The sequence below is a fragment of the Vombatus ursinus genome, unplaced genomic scaffold (assembly GCF_900497805.2).
Source record: "Vombatus ursinus unplaced genomic scaffold, bare-nosed wombat genome assembly UNPS02014945.1, whole genome shotgun sequence".
NCBI classification, from domain to species: Eukaryota; Metazoa; Chordata; class Mammalia; order Diprotodontia; family Vombatidae; genus Vombatus; species Vombatus ursinus.
The window spans coordinates 24,703,145-24,724,080 of record NW_020954723.1 but is presented as its reverse complement, the minus strand read 5'-3'; the positions used below and the strand labels follow the sequence as shown (position 1 = coordinate 24,724,080).

General features: G+C 45.1%; 1 protein-coding gene across 1 annotated transcript in view; it reads left to right on the top strand.

Moving 5' to 3' along the window:
• The window catches only part of VSX2 (visual system homeobox 2), a 30,928-nt gene extending 17,754 nt beyond the window's left edge, over positions 1 to 13,174 (top strand). Inside the window, exons 4-5 of the mRNA XM_027844681.1 lie at positions 11,260 to 11,440; positions 12,759 to 13,174. Of these exons, the coding sequence (XP_027700482.1) occupies positions 11,260 to 11,440; positions 12,759 to 13,174 (597 nt within the window). The remainder of the gene's footprint in view (positions 1 to 11,259; positions 11,441 to 12,758) is intronic.
• Positions 13,175 to 20,936: the final 7,762 nt, after the last annotated feature.

The following is a 20,936-nucleotide window of genomic DNA, read 5'->3' as shown; positions in this document are numbered from 1 at the left end:
TAAGCCTAGTTTTAACTCTAAGCTGGGCTCAGAGAAAGGCATTATTTAAAGAAAAGTCAAATCTTATCTTAGTTATTTAATGTCTGTTTGAATGGGGGCAAGGGATAGGGTGAAAGGGGAAGCATTTCTGAACCTACCCATATTTAGAGACTCTCTGTGTGTGTGTGTGTGTGTGTGTGTGTAAGGTGCCAGGAGAGTTTTGGGGGTGAGAGGGGAGCACTCTTAGAGGTTCCCACCTTCAGAGTGAGGAAGCACTGTGGTATCACTGGACCGCATAGCAGGAGACCTAGCCTGGAATCCTAGCCTTGTCACTAACTAGCTGTAAGAAGTGGGACAAGTCACTTACCATAGGGTTCTCATTCACAAAACGAGGGGATTGGGTTATACAATCGGTAAGGTGCCAGCCATTCTAAAAGTCTCTGACCTTTATTAGACAAAAATGCTGTGATTAGCTATGTGGCCCGTGTCCCACCTTTTATGGTTCTCATTTTGCCTCATCTCCTTTTTCTATACCTCGTAGAAAGAGCTGTCACTGCTAAGACGAACAATAACCCTGAATAGAGGGGAATCAGAGCACTCCCTGGTTGTGATGGCGGCAGAGCCAGCCTTCAGAATCCGCTTCAGAATGAGAGAGTGGGGGAACTGGCCAACACCTTCGCAGGCCATCTTGGATCTGAGTCTCTTGATGGCTAAAGGGCCAAAGTGTACCCACATCTAGGGACTGGGTCTTTACTATGGGTCCCTAACTGTGATGCGGCTACAGGTATTGAGGATTAAGTAGAGGTCAACAGCATCCCTGTAGGACTGACTCTTGTTTGCTTCTCCTGTGTGCCAAGGAAAAGATGCCCTTCACACTTCTCCATCTCTGGGTTTGGGGATGGGATGGGAGCACTGAATACAAAATCTTATTCAGGCTATCAGAAATCCTGGGACCCCATGGCAGCCACAGTCACATTTCCAAGTTCTTTTATCTCCTAAAAAAAAAAAAAAAAAAAAGGCCAGGATCTGTAATCCTGAGAGATCCTGCCTGATATAAAGTCTAGGGGATGGGAAATGAATTTCCACTGTGACAGTCACAATAATCTTCAATGTACTGAAGAGTGAAGAGGTGATAATAATAATAATCATAATTGATAATAGATTGTATTTTATATAGCTAATTGTCTCCTTTGGGTTCTTGATTTTCCTAGTACTTTTGAGTTTGGTGGTCTTCCTTTGATTCTACAAATAGATTTGTCTTTTAAATGTTCCTCACCTTTATGGTGAGAAGAGTAACAGGAAGATTTAAAAAAAATATTGGATCCTACCAGCACCTCATCTGTAACTTGTAGTCAGAGAGTTGCCTTTGGTACTAGGATATTAAGTTACACAGTTGTTCTATGTCAGAGACCAGACTTGAATTTTTGTTCTTTGTCTTTCTGAGGCTAAAGCCAGACTTCTACCCACCGTTAGCAATTCGGTAACCATGTACCGAGAGCCTACTGGGTCAGCCTCTGTGCTACTTGAAGATTTAAAGACAAAACCAAAGATAATCCTTGACCTTAAGGAATTTTCATTCTCTGGAGGGGATACAATATATGTCTGTGTCGGAGAGAATTACATGAAAGAAAAGGGGCTTGAGTTGAGAAGGAGAGAGACCCAATGAACTCTGAGGTCCTTTGATTCACCTGGACATGAGTGTAATGGTGAGAAACTTGAGTGTACTAAGCTACCACCTGGTGGCCACTGGAGCCCACACTACTAAAGTGTCCAGGCCTGAAAACCGCTTTGCTGAAATATGGCATTAGAAGTGCTGAGTGGGGTTTGGCATGTCAGAGTACTAAATCATGCCAACAATGAGGTTAAATTAATCAGCTTCCAGCTTGAGGAGAGGAAAGTGGCTGCCTGGGAGTGAGGAAGCCTGACTGATGGAGAGGCAAAATGGCTTCCAATGCCTTGTCTTACTGAGGGCCTGAGAGCTAAGTCTGGCTGTGGGATGTGGGTGAGAGAGTATAGAGAAGCAGGAAGCAGTGTCTCCAAAAGGAGGGCTGACTTTGGGTGGGTTGTAAAGGCATCTGTGTTTAGTGGCTTGTTGTTAAAGGAAGAAACTCTGGCAAGGCCTCCAAGGTCATTCTTGGGAAAATTGTTGAGACTCGTCAACCAGTGGGTATTCATCACCAAGGGGGGACCTTAAGAGACACATAGCAGGACATGTGGTGATTGATATTGGGTTGTTAGTGTCCAGCATTTCCAAGTCAGGGCCAGGCCATGAAGGTATAGCCCATAGTGGTCATATCCAATATCCACAGTGGAAGGTACTTGATTTTCCAGTAAAGAAAAGTGAGAGAGAGAGAGAGAGAGAGAGAGAGAGAGGCAGAGAGAAACAGAGACAGAGACAGAGAGAGACAGATGGAGACAGAGAGGGAAAAAGAAGAGGGGAGAGACAAGGGGGAGAGAGGGAATACTTCTATTGGAAGTATGCATGTCTTCTTTTGTGGCTGAGAATATATCTCTGTGATGGACTATTGGTATTTGGAGGCAGAAGTGAGACTTCTTACCTGAAATCATGGAATATTAACCACATTTGAGTGATAATAACTTACATTGACATTGCTCCTTAAGGCTTGGGAACTTTTCCCATGACAATCCTATGAGGTAAGTGGTACAAGTAATATTATCCCCATTTTACAGATAGGAAAGCTGAGGTTTAGAGGTTGCATGTCTTGCTGAGATCAGAGAGCTAGTCAATGTCACAGCTGCAATTAAGACCCAAGTCTCCTGATTCCAAGTGCAGGCATTTTATATAACATCATGCTAGGTAGAAACAGTCCTGTTGCCTGAACCTAAACAGCTAGATTGGTTTGGTGGATAGAGCACTGGGCCTGGAGTCAGGGAGACCTGAGTTCAAATCCAGCCTCAGACACTTACTGAGTGTCCCTGGGCAAATCACTGAACTTCTGTCTGCTTTAGTTTTCTCAACTGTAAAATAGGGATAATAATAGCACTTACCTCCCAGGGTTGTTGTGAGGATCAAATGAAATATATTATTTGTAAAGTTTGTTTCCATCCTTCCTTCCTTCCTTCAACTGAAAATTCTTCTTAACTCTCTCTTAGCTGGGCTTCCAATCCATTTTGCCCCTTGGTTTCAAGCAGTAGATGGCACTAGAATCTTTCTTTTAGGGTTCCATGCCTCCTTACCAGGGCGGGTTAGCTTGAGGTGTCCGTGGCTCTTGATCTAAATGTGGCCTGCGTATGAAGTGTTCCAGCAAACTCTTCCAGAGTTATAGTATGTGGACTACAGAGTACAGATGTACTTAGTGCCTAATTTATACCTTTACACTTAGAAAAACATGTCTAGTGAATAGGGTCCTCTCTACTACGGAATGAGGAATCCAGACACCTGAGTTCTATACCTAGCACTGATACTGAATCCCAGGCAGGAAAGGAGGCTTCATGGGAGAGGTGGCAACTGGGCCCTGAAGGAGAAGAACATCACCAGGAAGAAATGGGAGAGAATCAACCCATTCCAGACAGGGAGGATAGTCTGTGTAAAGGTGTGAAGGTGGGAAAGGATGAGATAAAATTAGAGAAGAAGAGAAAGTTGAATTTGGTTGTATTTTAGCATGCATGAAGGAAGTACCATGAAATCAGGCTGGAAAGTTAAGAAAGGTAAGCAGGTTCTAGGAAGAGAGAGAGAAAAGTAGGTTATTTTGTTTTTGTTTTAAATTAAAACTTTGGGGGGGCAGCTAGGTGGCACAGTGGAAGTGCTCACATTGGCCCTGGAGTCAGGAGGATCTGAGTTCAAATCCTGCATCAGACACTTACTAGCTGTGTGACCATGGGCAAGTAACTTAACCCCAATTGTCTCAAAAAAAAATTAAATTAAAACTTCGTAGGCTCTCTGCTTCTGGAAGTTTGGAAGAAAAATTCTCAATATTAGGTGTGCATAGGGCCTCGTGGGCATGTGTTGGGCATATTACATGTGGTCATGTTTATGGGTAGGCTCTTAATTAATAAAAATGTGTTAGAAATTGGAATGTTTGAAATCCCATAGCAGAATATGACATGTTCGTCCAGGGTCCCTTGAGGAGATCTTTGAGGACATGAAGACTTACCACAGGCAGTATCTTAGAGGAGAAAGGTACCTGCCACTACTGTCTCTGGTCAATCCATCATGTGACTCTTCTTATTACAACTGGCTGTTGCTCCCAGGGTGCCCATACTGTGTGTTACCCCAATCCTAGTCCAGAGGAATAGAGCAGAGGTTGAGGAGGGGAAAACAAGTAAGTGCCTTCATTAACCCCTCACCTCTTTGTATACACTTACACACAGTGTTTCTAGGAGTCACTCCAAGTTTAAAAACCTAATTTGATGGAAAAGGAAAACTTAAAAAGTACTTGGGGTAGATAGCAACTCCCCTCCAAGGCCTCTGCTTCCATATTCTCTCTGCTAGGCCAGAAGGACAGCATTGGGCCACCTAGATTTCTTCCCTGCATCTCAGCATCATCTGGCCCCCAATCGGAGAGCTTGGCATCATAGAAGCCAAATCCATTCAGCTGAGCAAGCATTTATTAAGCACTTACTCCATGCAGGTCACTGTGCTAGGCACTGGGGATACAAAGATAGATACGGCACAGACTCTCTCCTCCAGGGGCCTACAAGGCTCTGGATGGCTCCCAGATTGAAGTTCCAGCTGGCACTGAGTTCCTTAGGAAAGCATCTCTGGGCAAAATAGAGTCACACCCTGAAGGCCTGGTCTTATTCTAGCTAAAGTTATGAGGCCCAAGAGGATAACTCAGCTCTAAATATTTCCCGTACACATTACTCAGGCTTCTCCTAGAGCCAGAATTTTCAGGCCCTGAGGAAATCCTGAGTCTTTACCCTTATTATAAAAATATCATTTATCCAGGCAGAGGACTCAATTTTACCTAGAAGAGGTAGCAACTCATCTGAGTCTCAGAGCAACTGTGGAGCATTGATTTGGCTTACATGTTAGTATGGGGGTAGTTGTTCTCTCTTGCCATCTTTGTCCCCAGAGCACACAGGAGAGAAGCTAAGATGCCGCTGGTGTCTAAGGATGGGATATCTACTGCTTACCTGGAAAATACATGCACTAGGCTGGAAAACTGGGGAGAGATGAGTGTGGAAGGAAAGGGGTTGGGGAAGAACTATCACCTGATGTATACACGATACCCTAAACATCCACATTCAGCCAAATCTACCTCAATCAGTTGTAACTAAATCAATTCACCTATAGTCTGGGGAGCAGAACAAGGAGGTGGATGGCTCCCCAAGAGAAGGGTTCTCTCATTATTCTATTCTAGGTGGTGCAGTGGCTAGAACACTAGACCCTAGTCAGGTCACTTTGCCTCTTTCTACCTCAGTTTATTTGTTTGTACATCTGTAAAATGGGAATGGGGCAGTTAAGTGGCACAGTGGATAGAGCACCAGGCCTGGAGTCAGGAAGATTTGAGTTCAAATGAGACCTCAGACTAGCTGTGTGTCTCTGGGCAAGTCACTTGACCCTGTTTGCTTCAGTTTCCTCATCTGTAAAAATGAGCTGGAAAAGGAAATGGCAAACCACTTCAGTATCTCTGCCAAGAATACCCCAAATGGGGTCACAAAGAGTCAGACATGACTGAAATAATTGAACAACAACAAAACGGGAATAATAGCAGCATCTATCTGCCAGACCTTTGCAAACATTAATATAGATTACATAATATAGTATATGTAATAGCATATTATATATATATATATATATACATGTATATATGCATGCATGTTGTTATTTTCTTCCCCTTCTAAACTCCACGGTCAGCTCCCAGCTTGTCAGATGATGGGTCTGTCCTGAGGCATAGCTGAGTAGAATGAGTCAGAAATAAAAAGAGACTTCAGATAGAGCAGTGTCAAGGCCCCACTTTGCAGCTTGAGAAACAGAGACAATGCATCTTCCCTAGCCATGATGAAGGAAATGTGCTTTTAGCTAACATTGGGTTCATGAAGAGGAATCTGCTTTTTCTTTTTTTTACCAGCTGATGTAGTGAATAAGAAATATTCATCATAAGGCCCAAGATACATATTGATTTTTGAGCTAGAAGGAGCATGCAAAGGTATTTAGCCCAACCTCCTTATTTTTACAGAAGAAGCTAAGGTTAGAAAGGCTTGTCCAAGGTCATAGAGATAGTAAGTATCAGAGATGAGCTATGAACTCAAGTCTGGCTGATTCTAGGGCTAGTGCTCTGTCCTCTCTACCATAAGACCTCCCATGTTGTTGCTTATGTGGTGTAATTTGAGGGGCTCAGAAGTGGGGGTCCCCCCACTAAAGAGTTCTCACATACTAAGTCAGTCACTCCTTAATAGCTGTCATTTACTTAATGCTTTGCTTTTTTTTTTTTTTTTTTGGCTAGGCAATGGGGTTAAGTGACTTGTCCAGGGTCATACAGCCTAGTAAGTGTCAAGTGGCTGAAGCCAGATTTGAACTCAGGTCCTCCTGATTCCAGCTATCCACTGTGCCACCTAGCTGCCCCAATGCTTTACTTTTTACAGTGTTTTCTTCCCTCTAACCCAGTGAGGTAGACAGTGTTTTGGATCAATATATCAGAAACCTGTGATTTTCTTGGTGTGGGAACTCCCTGCGCTGAAGTAGATCATGACCAATCAACCACTTAGAGTCTTAGAGAGTTGTGTGAGGTTCAGGGATGTTAAGTAATTTACCTCTGGTCACACAGCTAGAATGTGTGATCAAAAGCAGGATTTGAACCCAGATTTTCCTCACTCCAAATTTAGCATCTACTAAACTAGACAACTTCCCAGTACAACTATTATTACTGTTTTACATATGAGGACACTGAGACTCAGAGAAATGAAATAATTTGCTCACACACAGGTAGTGTCAGAGTTGTGATTCAAATCCAGGGCTTTCTGTCTTCCAGTCCAATGCTCTTTCCATCATGCCCCACTCCCTATCTTAACATACATTGGTTTTTATGGGGGCAGGGAGCGAACAGAGGAGATAAGAATATTGGATGTCTTAAGCTGTGGATAGGACACATAAAAATGGGGGGGAGAGTCAAAGAAAGATGATATGAGGGAGCACTGAAATTATATTTCTATTTACAACCCTAAAAATGGCTTGGCCTCCATCTAATACAGGGGTTCATGAAGACCATTTTGGTCCACACACCCTTTCTTAGAATGTTTTGAAATAATTGAAGGGAATGCTATTCAGTTTGAAATTAATGTATATATATATATATATAGACACACACACACACACACACACACACACACATACACACACACGCATATTTCCCCAAATTCCCAGACTCCCCGAAATCTATTTATGGGACTCCAAGAAGATCATGATATAGTGACTTATTCAAGACATACTAGTCAAAGTTGGGCCTGGAAAAGTCCCCAGGTCTAGATGGGTAGAACATTTGGATTTTTATAATGTATATCTAGTTCATTCTCCTATTGGTGCTTATCAAGAGGCTGCCAGAGGTGGTGGGTGTGAAGGTGTGCTGGGTTTCAAAGGATAACTTCCTCTTTTTCGGTATTGAGTATTGCATTGTGGAACCATGTAGTGGAAATATAGGGCAGAAAGTGAGGAGGCTGGGAGATAAAGGGATGTCAGCCCCACAAAGAAGCTAAAGTCGGGGCACCCAGGGAGGCACCTCTGGCAACTATTTAATATCTTGGTGCTTAACCCTTTCCTAGTCCATCCCACAGAGCAAGAAGGAGCTAGAGAAGAGCAGAACCCGGAGAGCCACTGGGGACTTAGAAGCATAATTTACTCAGAAGTAAATTGATGTAGCAGCTAGGTGTATTGGAAAAGGGTCCTGTATTTAGAGTTCAGCGAGCAGGGAGTTCATACCCCATCTCTAATATTTACTACCTGGGTGATCAAGTCACTTTACTTCGTTGAGCCTCAGTTTCCTCAATTGTAAAGTGACGGATTTGGACTGGATATTCTCTCTCTGGGATCCTGTGATTTCACTTTACTGGTAGTCTGAGATACCTGGAGGGGTGTGGGGAGGCACACTGCGGCTGGATCCAGAGGCTGTCCGATTGAATAAACGCCCCACCCTGGAGGGGACCACCCAGTGGGGTGCAGTCATCTGCTGGAATGAAAACCCAGGTCGTGGCCAAGGCTTTATCCGCTCCTTTTTAAGCCTGAGATCTGTCTGCAGACAGTCTCAGGCAAGCATTAGCTTGGCCCTTCAAGGAAACAAGATTGACTTTTGCGAACCCTAGTCAGGGGCACCTCTCTCTGCATTGTTGGGAAGAGCGGTCTGGGGAGGGGAAGAAATTTTCCTTCCTCCGCCATCCTCATCCCCTCCAGACTTTCCCAGGAAAAGCCAAAAGCATCCTTCCATACATCCCTCCGTCTCGGGGGGGGCCAGATGCCTGGAGTTGTCAGTGGTCTTACTCCTCCACCTGCTGGCGTCGGCAGGAAATGGAGTGCTCGTGCTGATTGCACCAGCGGCGTCCACAACCCACTCGCGTTCCCCCTGGTGCTCAGTGGGGCAGAGCCCTCTACTGGCTTGCTCTAAAGTCGGCTCCGCATCCCTCAGAGCGCAGTAGGGGTGGTGCGGGGCTGGGGAGGAAACCCAGTGTTTGCACGCATACGTGCCCCAGGGCCTGGGCCTGGTGCGTGGGTGCTACAGCTGCCATTCTTCCTCCTGCTACCTCCCCCACCCCACCCCCGCCAGGGTGACCGCAAAGAGTTAAACTGTCAGCTCCGGCGGTGTTAAACAGGTGTCAAAGGCGCCTCCATATATCTGCAGATGGAAATCAAATTCTTTGCCGTATAAAAAGATAAATTACCCAGGCGCTGCCGCCGCGTTCCACTCATCACGCCAGCACCAGACGGCAAGCAATTTTTTTTTTAATGTGCTAACGACCTAATCAAGCAATCAACTCGGAGAAGATTGCAGAGTGACCCGGGCATCCATCTGCCAGCGAACCCCATGCATTCATCTCCAGCCCTGCCCGCACCTCCCCGGGAAGGGACGAGGGGGCGGGGGGCGCTACCGGTGGAGGGGGGAGAAAGGAAAAAAAAAAGTCCTAAACAAATTAACACCCAATTTTCCCCGTCTAATTAGTTAAATGAGAAGTGTTTGGGGGTCCCCTGGGAAGGGGGAAGCTCGGCTCCCGCAGAAGCGTGCGCTAACTCCTCGGCATTAATTAGTGCGGGTCAATGGTGAGGCTCCCGGGAGAGCCACCGCTTTAATTTCCCGTGATATTTCAGTGCCTGAGGCCCATCGATTCAAACTGAAATTAACTTATTTTTCAATCAGCCCAGGGCTGCCCCTGGGGGTGACTCTTCTTTTGCCGCCTCCTGAATAGAGCTCGAGCAATTTTTCATCAAAAGCTGATACCTCCACGGGCAAGGGAAAGGCTGGTGGGGGAAGGAGGCGGCGGCCGTGGAGCGGGAGGGGGAGAGGTGGGAGGGGAGGATGGATGGAGGGCGGGAGAGAAAGAGAGAGGCGACAGGAGAAGAATGGAAATCAGAGAGAGAAAACTAATAGATTTTCCCCAGCCGATCTCTACCCCCCTCCTTGTCCCTCCCCACAACCCTCATCTCCATCTCCATCTCCATCTCCAGCCGCATACTCATCCCCATCCTTTCCCTTCTTCTCTGGTTCGGTACTCGCTGCCCCCGAGGGTCAAAGCAGAGAGATGCAACCTCCAATTTCCCGAAGAGATGAGGGTCTTTTCTGGCCTGCGTCCAAGAGAAGAGAAGCGGACGCCTTCCGCCTTCTCTGCAACGCTCCCCTACCCAGGCCTTAATCTTCCCAGCATGACTGCAGGGCAGGGTTCTTTCTTCTCTCCTAAACAGTTACCCTAGGGCCCAACAATCTCTCATCTCTCCTTAGACTGGGATCCCTAGGGGCTCCTGAAAGAATCTCAGCTGTAAACCCCTTCCTACCCTTTACCCCTATGTAAAATCTAAGATCTCTTTAGTTGAGAGAGATAAGATTGAGAGGCCATGTAAAACTGGGAATGACGGGACCTACACTCACTCTCAGGCCGATGATAAGGATAATAACAACTAGCATTTATATACAGCTAATTTAAGGATTGCAAAGCATATTACAAATATGATCTCATTTTTTCCTCACAACCCTGGGAAGTAGGTGCGATGATTATTTCCATTTTACAGAGGAGGGAACTGAGGCAGACAGACTCACACAACTAGTGAGAATCTGAGGGAGGATTATGATCTCAGGTCGTCTTGACTTCAGGGCTTTGGCTCTCTCTACTTGATCACCTAGCTGCCTGACAGATTTAAGAAAAGTCACACCCCAAGTCCCTTTTCTCTCTTAATGATGGTGGTAACAGTCGTGGGTGGCCCCAAGACCTGAATATCACCTTCTGCCTGGTCCTGTTTTCCCCTCCTAGTTCTCCACTTTCACCTTCTTCCTTTTTAGATTTCAGTGGAAAGTGCACAGATCTGGAAATAAAGAGTTCAAATCATCTCTGATGCTTACTTCCTGGATCCCAACCTTGCTGTAATTCTATGATTTGCCTACTCAGCAAGATCAAGTGTACCTGTGGTTCAGAGATTGGGGGAGGTAGGGATAGGCTGCAGTGATGATCATAGCTGACATTTACATTCGGCTTTACATGCACTGTGTCACTTATTAACACATTATTATCCTCAGCCCAGTGAGATAGGTAATAGTTATTATGATCCCCATTTTGCAGATGCAGAAACTGAGGCACAAAGTAAAGTCCAATGTCACACCATTAGTAAGCTGGAGAGCAAGACTTCAAAACCATGTTTTCTGATTCCAAATACTTTTTTCCAACTATTTCCTTATTGTAGAAGTCTGTTACTATTGAGAAACAGTTGTGGACTACAGGTTAGGGGCTTAATGACTTTGGATAACCTGTCTGGATGATCAGCATATCCACCACCACCCTGGGAAACATTGAGTTCTGTGATGGACAGAGTTGGAACCTAATCATGTTTTGTTTTGTTTTGTTTTGTTTTTAATGTATGTTAGTGTTTACAGGAGGCTTTGAGCTTTACCTTTAATACATGTGACTTAGATCATGGGATCATAGATTTAGAACTAGGAGTCTCAGAGGTCATCTGGTCCAAATTCCTTATTTTACACACAGGAAAGTGAGACCCAGAGAGTTAAGTGAGTTGCTTATGGTCACATAGCTAATAAGTGTCTAAAGGGACCTGAAACATATTAGCTCTGTGACTATCCAGCATTCTCTTCACTGTACTACACCGCTCTTTGCTTTGTTCTTCCGTAGGTCTGGTTTCAGAACCGCCGAGCCAAATGGAGGAAACGGGAGAAGTGCTGGGGCAGGAGCAGTGTTATGGCAGAATATGGCTTGTATGGAGCTATGGTTCGTCACTCTATTCCACTGCCAGAGTCCATCCTCAAATCTGCCAAGGATGGCATCATGGAGTCCTGTGCCCCATGGCTACTTGGTAAGATACCAGTACCCTTGGCAGGGCACTAGGGCCCTTTAGGGAAGCAACTGTCCTTGGGCTAGAGAGTCAGAGCTCTGGACCTTCCTAGCAGGTTCTGTACTAATTCCAAAAAGAGAAAAGTATTGGGAAGATGGATGACTTCCAGCCAGAAGGGATGAGGGGACAGGGAGGAGAAGGAAGTGACGGAAAAAGAGACCTGAAATTCTGAAAATGAAGTATTTCTATTCCCTAAACAAAATCCTGCCCTGGAGACCCTATTAGGGATCTGCCACCCCATCTTTCCCATGCCCTGCCCTTAAAGAAAGCATCTCTGCCCAGAGCTCAGAATCTAAGAAAATGTATATTGCTGTCTAGATGTGGGAGTTCAGATAATAAGTGTCTCTGAGAGCCTGTTACAGTTAATATTACCTAACCTCATCCTCTTCTACTGAGGAGCTATGCCTTCATATCTAATAACTCATCTGTTTCAATGTCTCCTATGAGGAGCCCTTCCCCCCCAGTAAGTAAAGGGGGTACAGTTTCTCCCACTGTGCTAGGATTTTTCCATTTCTTCTCTCTGCACCAAGCTTTAGAGCTCATAAATGAGACAGTCTAGATCTGGGGGCCAGAGGTGAATCAAAATCCCTTTGATCTGCCTCCTGGGTCCCCAGAAACCCTCTAAAACAGGGGTTTAATCACACTCCATATGTATCATGGACCCCTTTGGCAGTCTAGTGAAACCTGTGGATCTCTTCTCAGAGCTATATTTTCAAATGCATAAATAAAACACATAGAATTAATTACAAAGGAAACCAATTATATGGGAATACAGTTATACATTTTTAAAGTTTATATATATTTTTAAACCTTACAGACTCCACTTTGAGAACCCCTGCTCTAAAGGTTGATGGCCTTTTTTTCCCCTCTCCCCTCCACAAATCTCATTCTCTTCCCTACTTTCTGGGTGAATTTCTAACAAGAGCACTTTGAGGGCAGGGGGCTGTATTTTTGCCTTTCTTTGTATCCCCAGCTTTTACCCCACTCCCCGCCTGGTACACAGAAAGAGTTTAATAAATGTTCATTGAATGCTGACAGGTGCTCTGAATAAATAGGCCCCCAGCCACAATCTCAGGCTGGGTCCTCTATTCTGAGTGCCCTGAAGCTTTACCCTTGATCTCTCCTGCTCCCTGGCTCTAGGTTTCACTTCTGTAGCTTTATTTTTTCATCCCTCTCCCTAATGCCCACAGCCCTTAGGCCTTGGGGTGACTTCTGTGTGAAGCAAGGCTTTCTGCTCATCCTTTAATTCTGGCCTCTCTTTTATCTTTGCTGTTTTCAGTTCAAGATGGCTTTCCCATGGCCAGGCGCTTTTCTAAACCCGAATACCAACAATTCTTTTTAGGGATGCACAAAAAGTCTCTGGAGGCAGCGGCGGAGACCGGGAGGAAGCCCGAGGTGGAGCGTCAGGCCTTGCCCAAGCTTGACAAGAGTGAGAAGGAAGAGCGGGGCCCTGACCCCCAGGCAGCCACTATCTCTCAAGAGGAACTGAGGGAAAACAGCATTGCTGCCCTCAGGGCCAAAGCTCAGGAACACAGCACCAAAGTGCTGGGGACCATATCTAGGGGGGAAGCCTTAGCTCGGAAAGCAGAGAAGCAAGAAGAGGCTGCAGAGGAGGAGGAGGAGGAGGCGCCCATTGAAGAGGAGAGGCAAACGGAGAGACCCAACCCGCTGCAGCCAGATGAGAAGATGGTTTAAGTCAAGGGCAGCCCCTGATGGGGCCTCTGCAGGACTCCTCCCCAGGGAGCAGTAGCCCTTGGTGTTTTGTCGGTAGGAGTACCCTGGAGGCCGAGCCCCAAGCCTCTGGGCAGTGCAAAGGGGCCTGGTCCACGTGGCTTCTCCAGAGACTCTTCTCAACCTCACCCCGAACTCCATAGGCCCCTCAGTATTCCCTGTTAAGTGGCACTGAACAGTTACTATCTTAGTCTTGGACAGAGGCTTTGGACCATATTGACCTATCTCTCTCCTATCTTGCATCTCCTATCCTCAAAAGACTCCCTCACTGCCCTTAAACCATCCCTGCTAAACCTCTTTGCCTCCCTATTTCTCGCAACACTTCAGAGCCCTTTTTCATTGACTCTTTTGTAGTCTTGATTCCAAAGCATCCTCCAAAATTACCCTCCCCCCCTTCAGATCCATCCTACTCGTTTCTGAAGACCTGTGTGGTTCACTGCTCTCAGAGACAGAAGACACAAACCCCAACTCCAATACCCTCAAGGCTAGATCGAGTTGCCACCTCACTTAACCTGTCTTCCTTCCTCTGTATCTATTCTCACCCTCCCATGAGAGGATCTGCCATTGAGTACCTGAGGTCCATTCATTTCCTAATCATTTAGGGACCTGAAGCTCTCACTTATACTTTTCCCATTACTGATACACTGAATCCTACTCAAAACCTACCTCTCACTGGTACCAGACGTGTGGTCCTGTTTCCCAACTACTGTCCCCTCAAAATCCCTTTTCAGGCATGTGGGGTCAATGCCTGAGCCACTACTGTGGACACTCCAACCCTTCTATGCTCTTTTTTTTTTTTAAAAGGCAATCGGGGTTAAGTGACTTGCTCAGGGTCACACAGCTAGTAAGTGTCAAGTGTTTGGTCTGAGGCCAGATATGAACTCAGGTCTTCCTGACTTCAGGGCCGGTGCTCTATCCACTGCGCTACCTAGCTGCCCCCCCCCCCCCGTTTCTATGCTCTTCTACCAATCCTTCAGGGCCCATTGTTGCTTGCCTGGAGGATCTGAGATGCATCCCTGTTGCATCCTCTTCATCTCACCTAATTCTGTTTATCACAGGTGCTAGCATCCAACTTTAACTAGGTTCATTTGGAGCCCCCAAGTATAGACCCTGCCACCCGGGTTGAGGAGGGAGCTACTGTTCCCAGCCTCACCTCTCACAGATGCCTATGGCTCTCTGCCCTGTGGAGACACATCTAGACCCTGGCCTTCTCAGGTGCCTAACACCTGTTTTTTGGTTTTTGTCTTTGTTTTTCAGGAGACTCACTTACCATGCAATTCATGCAACATTTGTGCATTTTTTTATTAATTTATACCATTCCAGTGGAAGACAAGGAAGCTGTAGACCTTATGGGTGGGCGGTCTTTATTATCCCCCAAAGGCCAGAGTCAGACAAGACTATTGGAGTTGGCCTCAACAAATATACACCAGGGGTCAGTCACAACCAGGGAATGGAAGTGATCTCTGAAGAGAGTAAGGCAGGAAACTAGCTGACACTGAGGTGAGTCTTCTCACCTTGACCTCCAGACGCTAGTGTAGCCCATGCATATGTAGTTACTATCCACAAACACATAAGCATAGGAGTATACATCCATACACATACTCTCTAACTATGCTGTAGAAAGACACTGGAGAGACAGATAGAAGTCTGGCCATGGAGTTAGGAAGACCCAGGATCAAATTCTGCCTCTGACAAATTTGCCTCTTAACTTCTCAGCCCCAGGAAATTTTATAAAAATTAAAGAGATCTCTAAAGACTTAAGATCTAAATTGCCAATCCATATTGGTAGAGGGAATTTCCACACCAGAAATTCCTTACCCAGATGAAATCAGAAATATGGATAACCAAAAAAAAAAAAAAAGTAAGGCACTAGTAGTGGGACCTATCAATTAGTAGTGCATCCCTGCCCCTATGTTTATTAAGATAGGGGGTGCTCCTAACACTGGTGGGCTCTGGTACATGCTTCTTTTATTCAACTACTAATACAGCCCTAGCCTTAACAACAAATTTGGCATGCTGATATCACCATCCCCAAAACACACACATCCCCACATACATGCAGAGTTCTGTTCTAGCTGAACTCTCCCCAAACCACAGATAAAATGTAACAAGAAGGACCCAGCTCCCTTCAAGAGAAACTCCTCCTTCCCCCCAACCCTCTCTTCCACACAAAGCTCCCTGAAAAGAAGGTCCTAAGAGAAGGGTCCTTGGAGTGTCTTTTCTGGAGTTCTGTTTTTACTCTGTATCAAAAGGTTGATCTATTCTCTCCCACCTTTCCACCTGTTGTCTCCCTTGTCTTTGTCTGTTTGTGTTAGATTATAGCCCGCCCCCACCCCCTATGTAAATACTGTACATATGGTGAGAAAACAACTTGATATTGAAGTGTTTGAGATATGGAACTGTACCAACTGCTAGTAATTCTGAATCTGTGATTTTTGTGTCATTTTCTGTAAAGCTGCAAACAAGAATAAAATTCAAGTAAAGACAACATTGTTGGAGGAGGGGTCAGCATCTATTCACGGAGATAGTGTGCGGTCCAGGACACAGACGGAGTTGTGTTTGTATTACATAACAACATCATCAGCAAAATCACTTTATGGGTCAAAGGGGTTATACCTCCCCTCCTTCAATGATCTGTCACTAGGTTAAGTATGTCCTGGGTCCCACTGAGCAAGACAGTTGATGATGTCTCCATTTGTATAATGAAATAGCAGTAGCTTGATGGATAGAGTATTCTCCTTGGAGTTAGAAAGACCTGAGTTCAAATCCTCCTTCAGACACTGAATGTGTGACCCTGGGCAAATCACCTAACCTTTCTGTGCTTCAGTTTCTTCATCTGTGAAAGGGGAGTGATCATAGTGCTTACCTTTATAGGATTGTTGAGGATAAAATGAGTTAGCATACATAAAATGCTATATAAGTGCTAGCTATTATTGTTATCATTATACGTTGTTGTTATTAAATCATTTTTCAGTTGTGTCCAACTCTCCGTGACCCCATTTAGGGTTTTCTTAGCAGAGATACTGGAGTGTTTTGCCTTTTCGTTCTCTAGCTCATTTTACAAATGAGGAAACTGAGGCAAACAGGGTACAATGACTTGCCCAGGGTGTGTGAGCCAGTGCTCACACAGCTAGTACATGTCTGAGGCCAGTTTTGAACTCAGGAAGATGAGTCTTCCTGACTCTAGGCCCAGTGCTATGTCCACTGCTCCACCTAGTGACCCCAATTATTATTATCATTGTTATTACCAGCTATGTTGAAAGCCTTCCTTGAGCCTTTTAACATTCCCCAGGTACCAGCAGAACATACAGATTATCCATCCCTTGCTCTCACTGCACAGCTGGCCCATCTCCTATTCCAACCATACGTATCTTTTTTACAACCCATGAAATAAAGATATAGAATTGCTTTAAAAAAAAAAAGTAAAAGTATCCCCAGAAATCATTGTCAGATAAATCTATGCAAAATCTCAGCCAAAGAGGAACTAAGTACATTTCCAAGAGATGGAGACTATGGAGGGGCTAATATAAAACCAGAAAAGCTATCATCCGCTGAATTGTCTAAAGCACAACAGTGACCCACCAACATCTAAAATGAGAGAGTAAAGTGAGCAGAGTAGATAGATTACATTTGGCCTTTGGGCTCAGGAAATCTCTCAAGACTCTTTGAGATTGACTTGGAGAGGGGAGCATCTGACAGAAAGGTAGGGGCTTGCAGCCCATAATGAAAGAAGAATAACTTGGAACAGGGTTTTAAGTTTGGATATATTTTAGGGCAAAGTAAAACTGTTCTTGCAAGGGCTCTTCGTGGCTCCTGCTTTGGAGAATAGTGTCCTTACTCTTGGTTAAGCAACACGCTGATGGAACTTCTGTGCTGTCCTAGTAGGGATCAAGTCTGACAGACAGAAAGAGACAGAGAGACAGACAGACAGACGGATGCAGAAAGAGACATTTTAGGAAAATTACTTTGGCAGTTGAGTGGAAAGTGAATTGGAACGGGGAGAGGTTTGAGGCAAGTAGACTAGTTAGAAAGCCATCTCACTAGTCCAGGTGAGAGGTTATAAGGGCCTGAGCAAGGGGGCTAGCTGTGTGAATGGAGAGATGAGGGCTTACAAGAGCTATTGTGAAGGCAGAAACAAGATTTTGCGTGGATCAGCTATTTGAGGTGAACAGTTCAGATTTGGAGCAAGGGCTCACACACTCCTACTCACTTTGGAGATTTCCCCCTACCTCAAGAAAGGTTGACAGAGCAAGAAAAAAAGAAAATGATGCCCAGGGACCTAAGACAGACTCTGTTTCAACCATCTACCAACCTACTACCCTAGAAATTAGATGAGAAAAAATAACCCAGTAGGATTTCAACCTAGGGAAAAGACAAGCCGTCCTCTGCAGAGAAATACGCAATTAAGTTCACAGATAATCAATGAGAGGAGAGCTCTGGGAGGTCACAGGAACCAAAGGAAACTTGCAGCAGGAGAAAGTAGGCCAGTTGTCATCTGGCAACGGGCCTGAATCAGACAAAGAAGCGGGCTGTGAGGGAGGGTGACCTGTGCCCCTGGTAGCGTCCCATAGCAAAAGCTTATCCCTGGCTGATTAGGGCAACGTGGTACCAAGAAGGCTGGTTTTATTGTGGGCTTAAGCTTGAGAGGCAGCAGATTGTTAGTTCCTTAGAGAAGAACAAGAAGAATGATAAAATAGCTGGAGGGACTGATTTATGAGAGCTGCTTAAAGTTGCTGAATATGCCTGGTGTAGATAAATGAAGGAAAGGTACAGAGAGGGAAAGTATAGATAGGGATCCTGAAAGCTTGAAAGAGGCCTGGCCAGGTGAGTGAGATAACTCTATAGATTCCTTTGGGCAGGGGACTGCAGAGGTTAAAAAAAGGAAAAAATCCTGTTCAGACAACTGACCATGTGGATCAAGTTCCAGACCTCTGCCATGGTTACTGCTAAGTCCTGTCTCCCTACTCCCATTTCTCATTTCTTGACCTAGCTCTCCTGCCAAACCACTGCAGCAAAGTCTTTCTTCTTTGAGCTAACTCAGGCTTAAATCCTCAGCATGTTCAGTTTTCCCATCAGATTAAATAGGCATAAACAAAGAATGAGTGGGTCCCACTCATTGCGCCATCTGAGGGCATACTTCCCAGAAGAACAGTAGGGAGGATGCTGAGTGGGAAGAGGAGGGCTGTGACAGAGGGATGGAAGACAATTCAATTGTAGGTATAACCATGCCTGCAGGGAGGGAAGTTTGTACCTCAGACTAACCCTATACCTTTCAGGGGTTGGGGGGAAGGTAGACCCTTGGGGAAATATAAGAATATCTTCTCATCCAAGAGTAACTCCCTAGATGTCACTGCCCTGAGGCAAAGCCCTGATCAACCCACACTAGTCATGGCTTTCCTTCCAAGCCTAGAGGTAGGAATGGGAGTACAGGGAGGGATAAAAAGAAAACCAGAACCATAATCAAAAATACAACTAGAACCAGGAAGATATTTAGCCAGACTCAGGGCTAGGCTCTAGGGAGATCCTAAAAGTCCTTCCTGCAGAAAGGCTTTGTCCATGGTTGTTCATGGTGAGGTTCAGGGAACAGAATTGACCCAACATCCTATCACTGTCTTTTCTTCTTCCAAAATTCCTTACCTCCTTCAAGAAATCTTCTCTAATTAACACCACCCCACTTGGGTCATTCCTCATTCTTTGAAAACACTCAGTTACTAACCCAGTGAAATCTCTTTATAACTGGGAGAAGGACAAACAAATGAAACCTGCCTTAGACACAGTAATAGGATAATGGACAAACGATACCTACCCTAGACATTGTAGATTTAGACTTTGGAAGCCAACCAGTTTAACCCCTTCATTTTACAAATGACTTGCCCAAATTCACACAGTCACATAAAGGTAACCAAGTTAGGATTTGAACCACAGGTCCTCTGATTCCAATACCCTTTCCAGTGTGCCTTACCACTTTCCTAATCATGGCACAGTACCTGACACATAGCAGGTGCTTAATAAATGCTTATTTACTGATGTGGAAGACAGATTAGACTCATTCTGCTTGGCTTCAGCATACATAACAGGACTGGAAGCAATGGATGGAGCTGCAGAAAGGCAGATTTCAGTCTGATATTGGGAAAATATTCCTAATGAATTAGGGCTGGTCCAAAGTGGAATGGGCTGCTTCAAGAAGTATTGAGTTCTCATCCAGTAGAGTCTGGATAACTCATTAGAGATTACTGTTCATCTATTCATTGGCTCAGATAAACTATAAAGTTCCATCCTGAGGTCCTATGAATGGGGGGAAACTCACTACGTCAATCCATTTACAGGGCCAGTGAATTCCCTAACATGTACCAGCTTCTACTTCTTCTATCACTCACCCCCTCATTCCCCTACCCTTTTATATACCCCCTCCTTTGGCTCTCATTCTATCATTCATAGGTACCACACACCCCCTCTTCTATACCCTCCCTGTTCATTTTCCTGTTCGCTTCCTCTCTCCATAATAGGCTTGTCACCTTCCACAGGCTCTTCATGTTCGCTGGAGGGGCAGGTTCCCCCTTCTTTCTCACTGGCTTCGTCTGCCAGAGTAATAATATAATCCTTGTTTCCTTCTTCTACCTTTCCTACTTTTCCACCTCTTGTCTCCACCACCCAGACCTACCTAGGCAAAATTGACAAGTGGGCAAAGTTTACTATTGGAGTTCCCTATACCTTCTCTCCCATTTCCTCATGCTGTTTTCCCCCTGCCCAGGACTTCCCACTGCTAGAAAAGAATATTGCGGTCTATTCTCCCCTTCTCCTCCAGTTATACCCTTCCAATGGAAATTATCTGGCCTGAGCCCCATTTCCTCAAGGGCATGCTCTCCAAACTGGTAGCTAGCTATTAAATGAATATTGGTTAAGGTATTTATGGGCAATATTGCCTTAATATGATATAGAGGAAAGAAGACTTTGGATTCAGATGATTTGAGTTTGAACCCCAGTTGTGTCCCCTCTATGGATCTGTACCATGAGAGGGTTGGACTAGATTAGGATTCCTTCCAGTTCAAAATCCCATGATTTTAGGACTCTGGGATATAAAGAGGCTTCACGGCTGCCCCTTTGGGTGAGAGTAAGGGACAGGCTCACCCCGTCTCCTTTCTAGTTCTTAGAATCATCCCTAACATTTCTTGTAGCTCTTGAAAGCCTGCTTATCATCTCATTTGAGCCATACAACAACCCTGTGAAGTAGGGGCCATTATTATCCCCATTTTACAGATGAGGAAACTGAGGCTAAGAAAGGCTGAGATCATAAGATTTGAATTTAGGTCTTCCTGACTTCCACTCCAGCACTCCTTCCATAGCATCACCTGGCTGACTTACTCCAGGGGCTAGAACACAATCGTTCCTAGTACTCACTTGATCCCCTAGTTCAGATCCATCTGAAGTGCACCCAGAAGCTGTTGGCATTCTTCCCTTCTCCCTCCCCCCAAACTAGTGTGTGGAGAAATAGCCCTCATTGCCTTTCTCACCATTATGCCTCAATTTCTTTGTCTTTATTTTCTTCCTGTTTCTTTAATCATTTAATCCCCTCCTTCCCCTTCCCTGTTAGGTCCTCTCCCTCTTCAGAAAGTGATCATGTCTCTTTAGTCACAGCTGAGCCAGCCCCAGAGTGTTTTGCTTCCTTAATTTTTCATCACAGATCAATCCCTCCCCTCCCTAATTATTCTCATTGCTCTTCCCACAT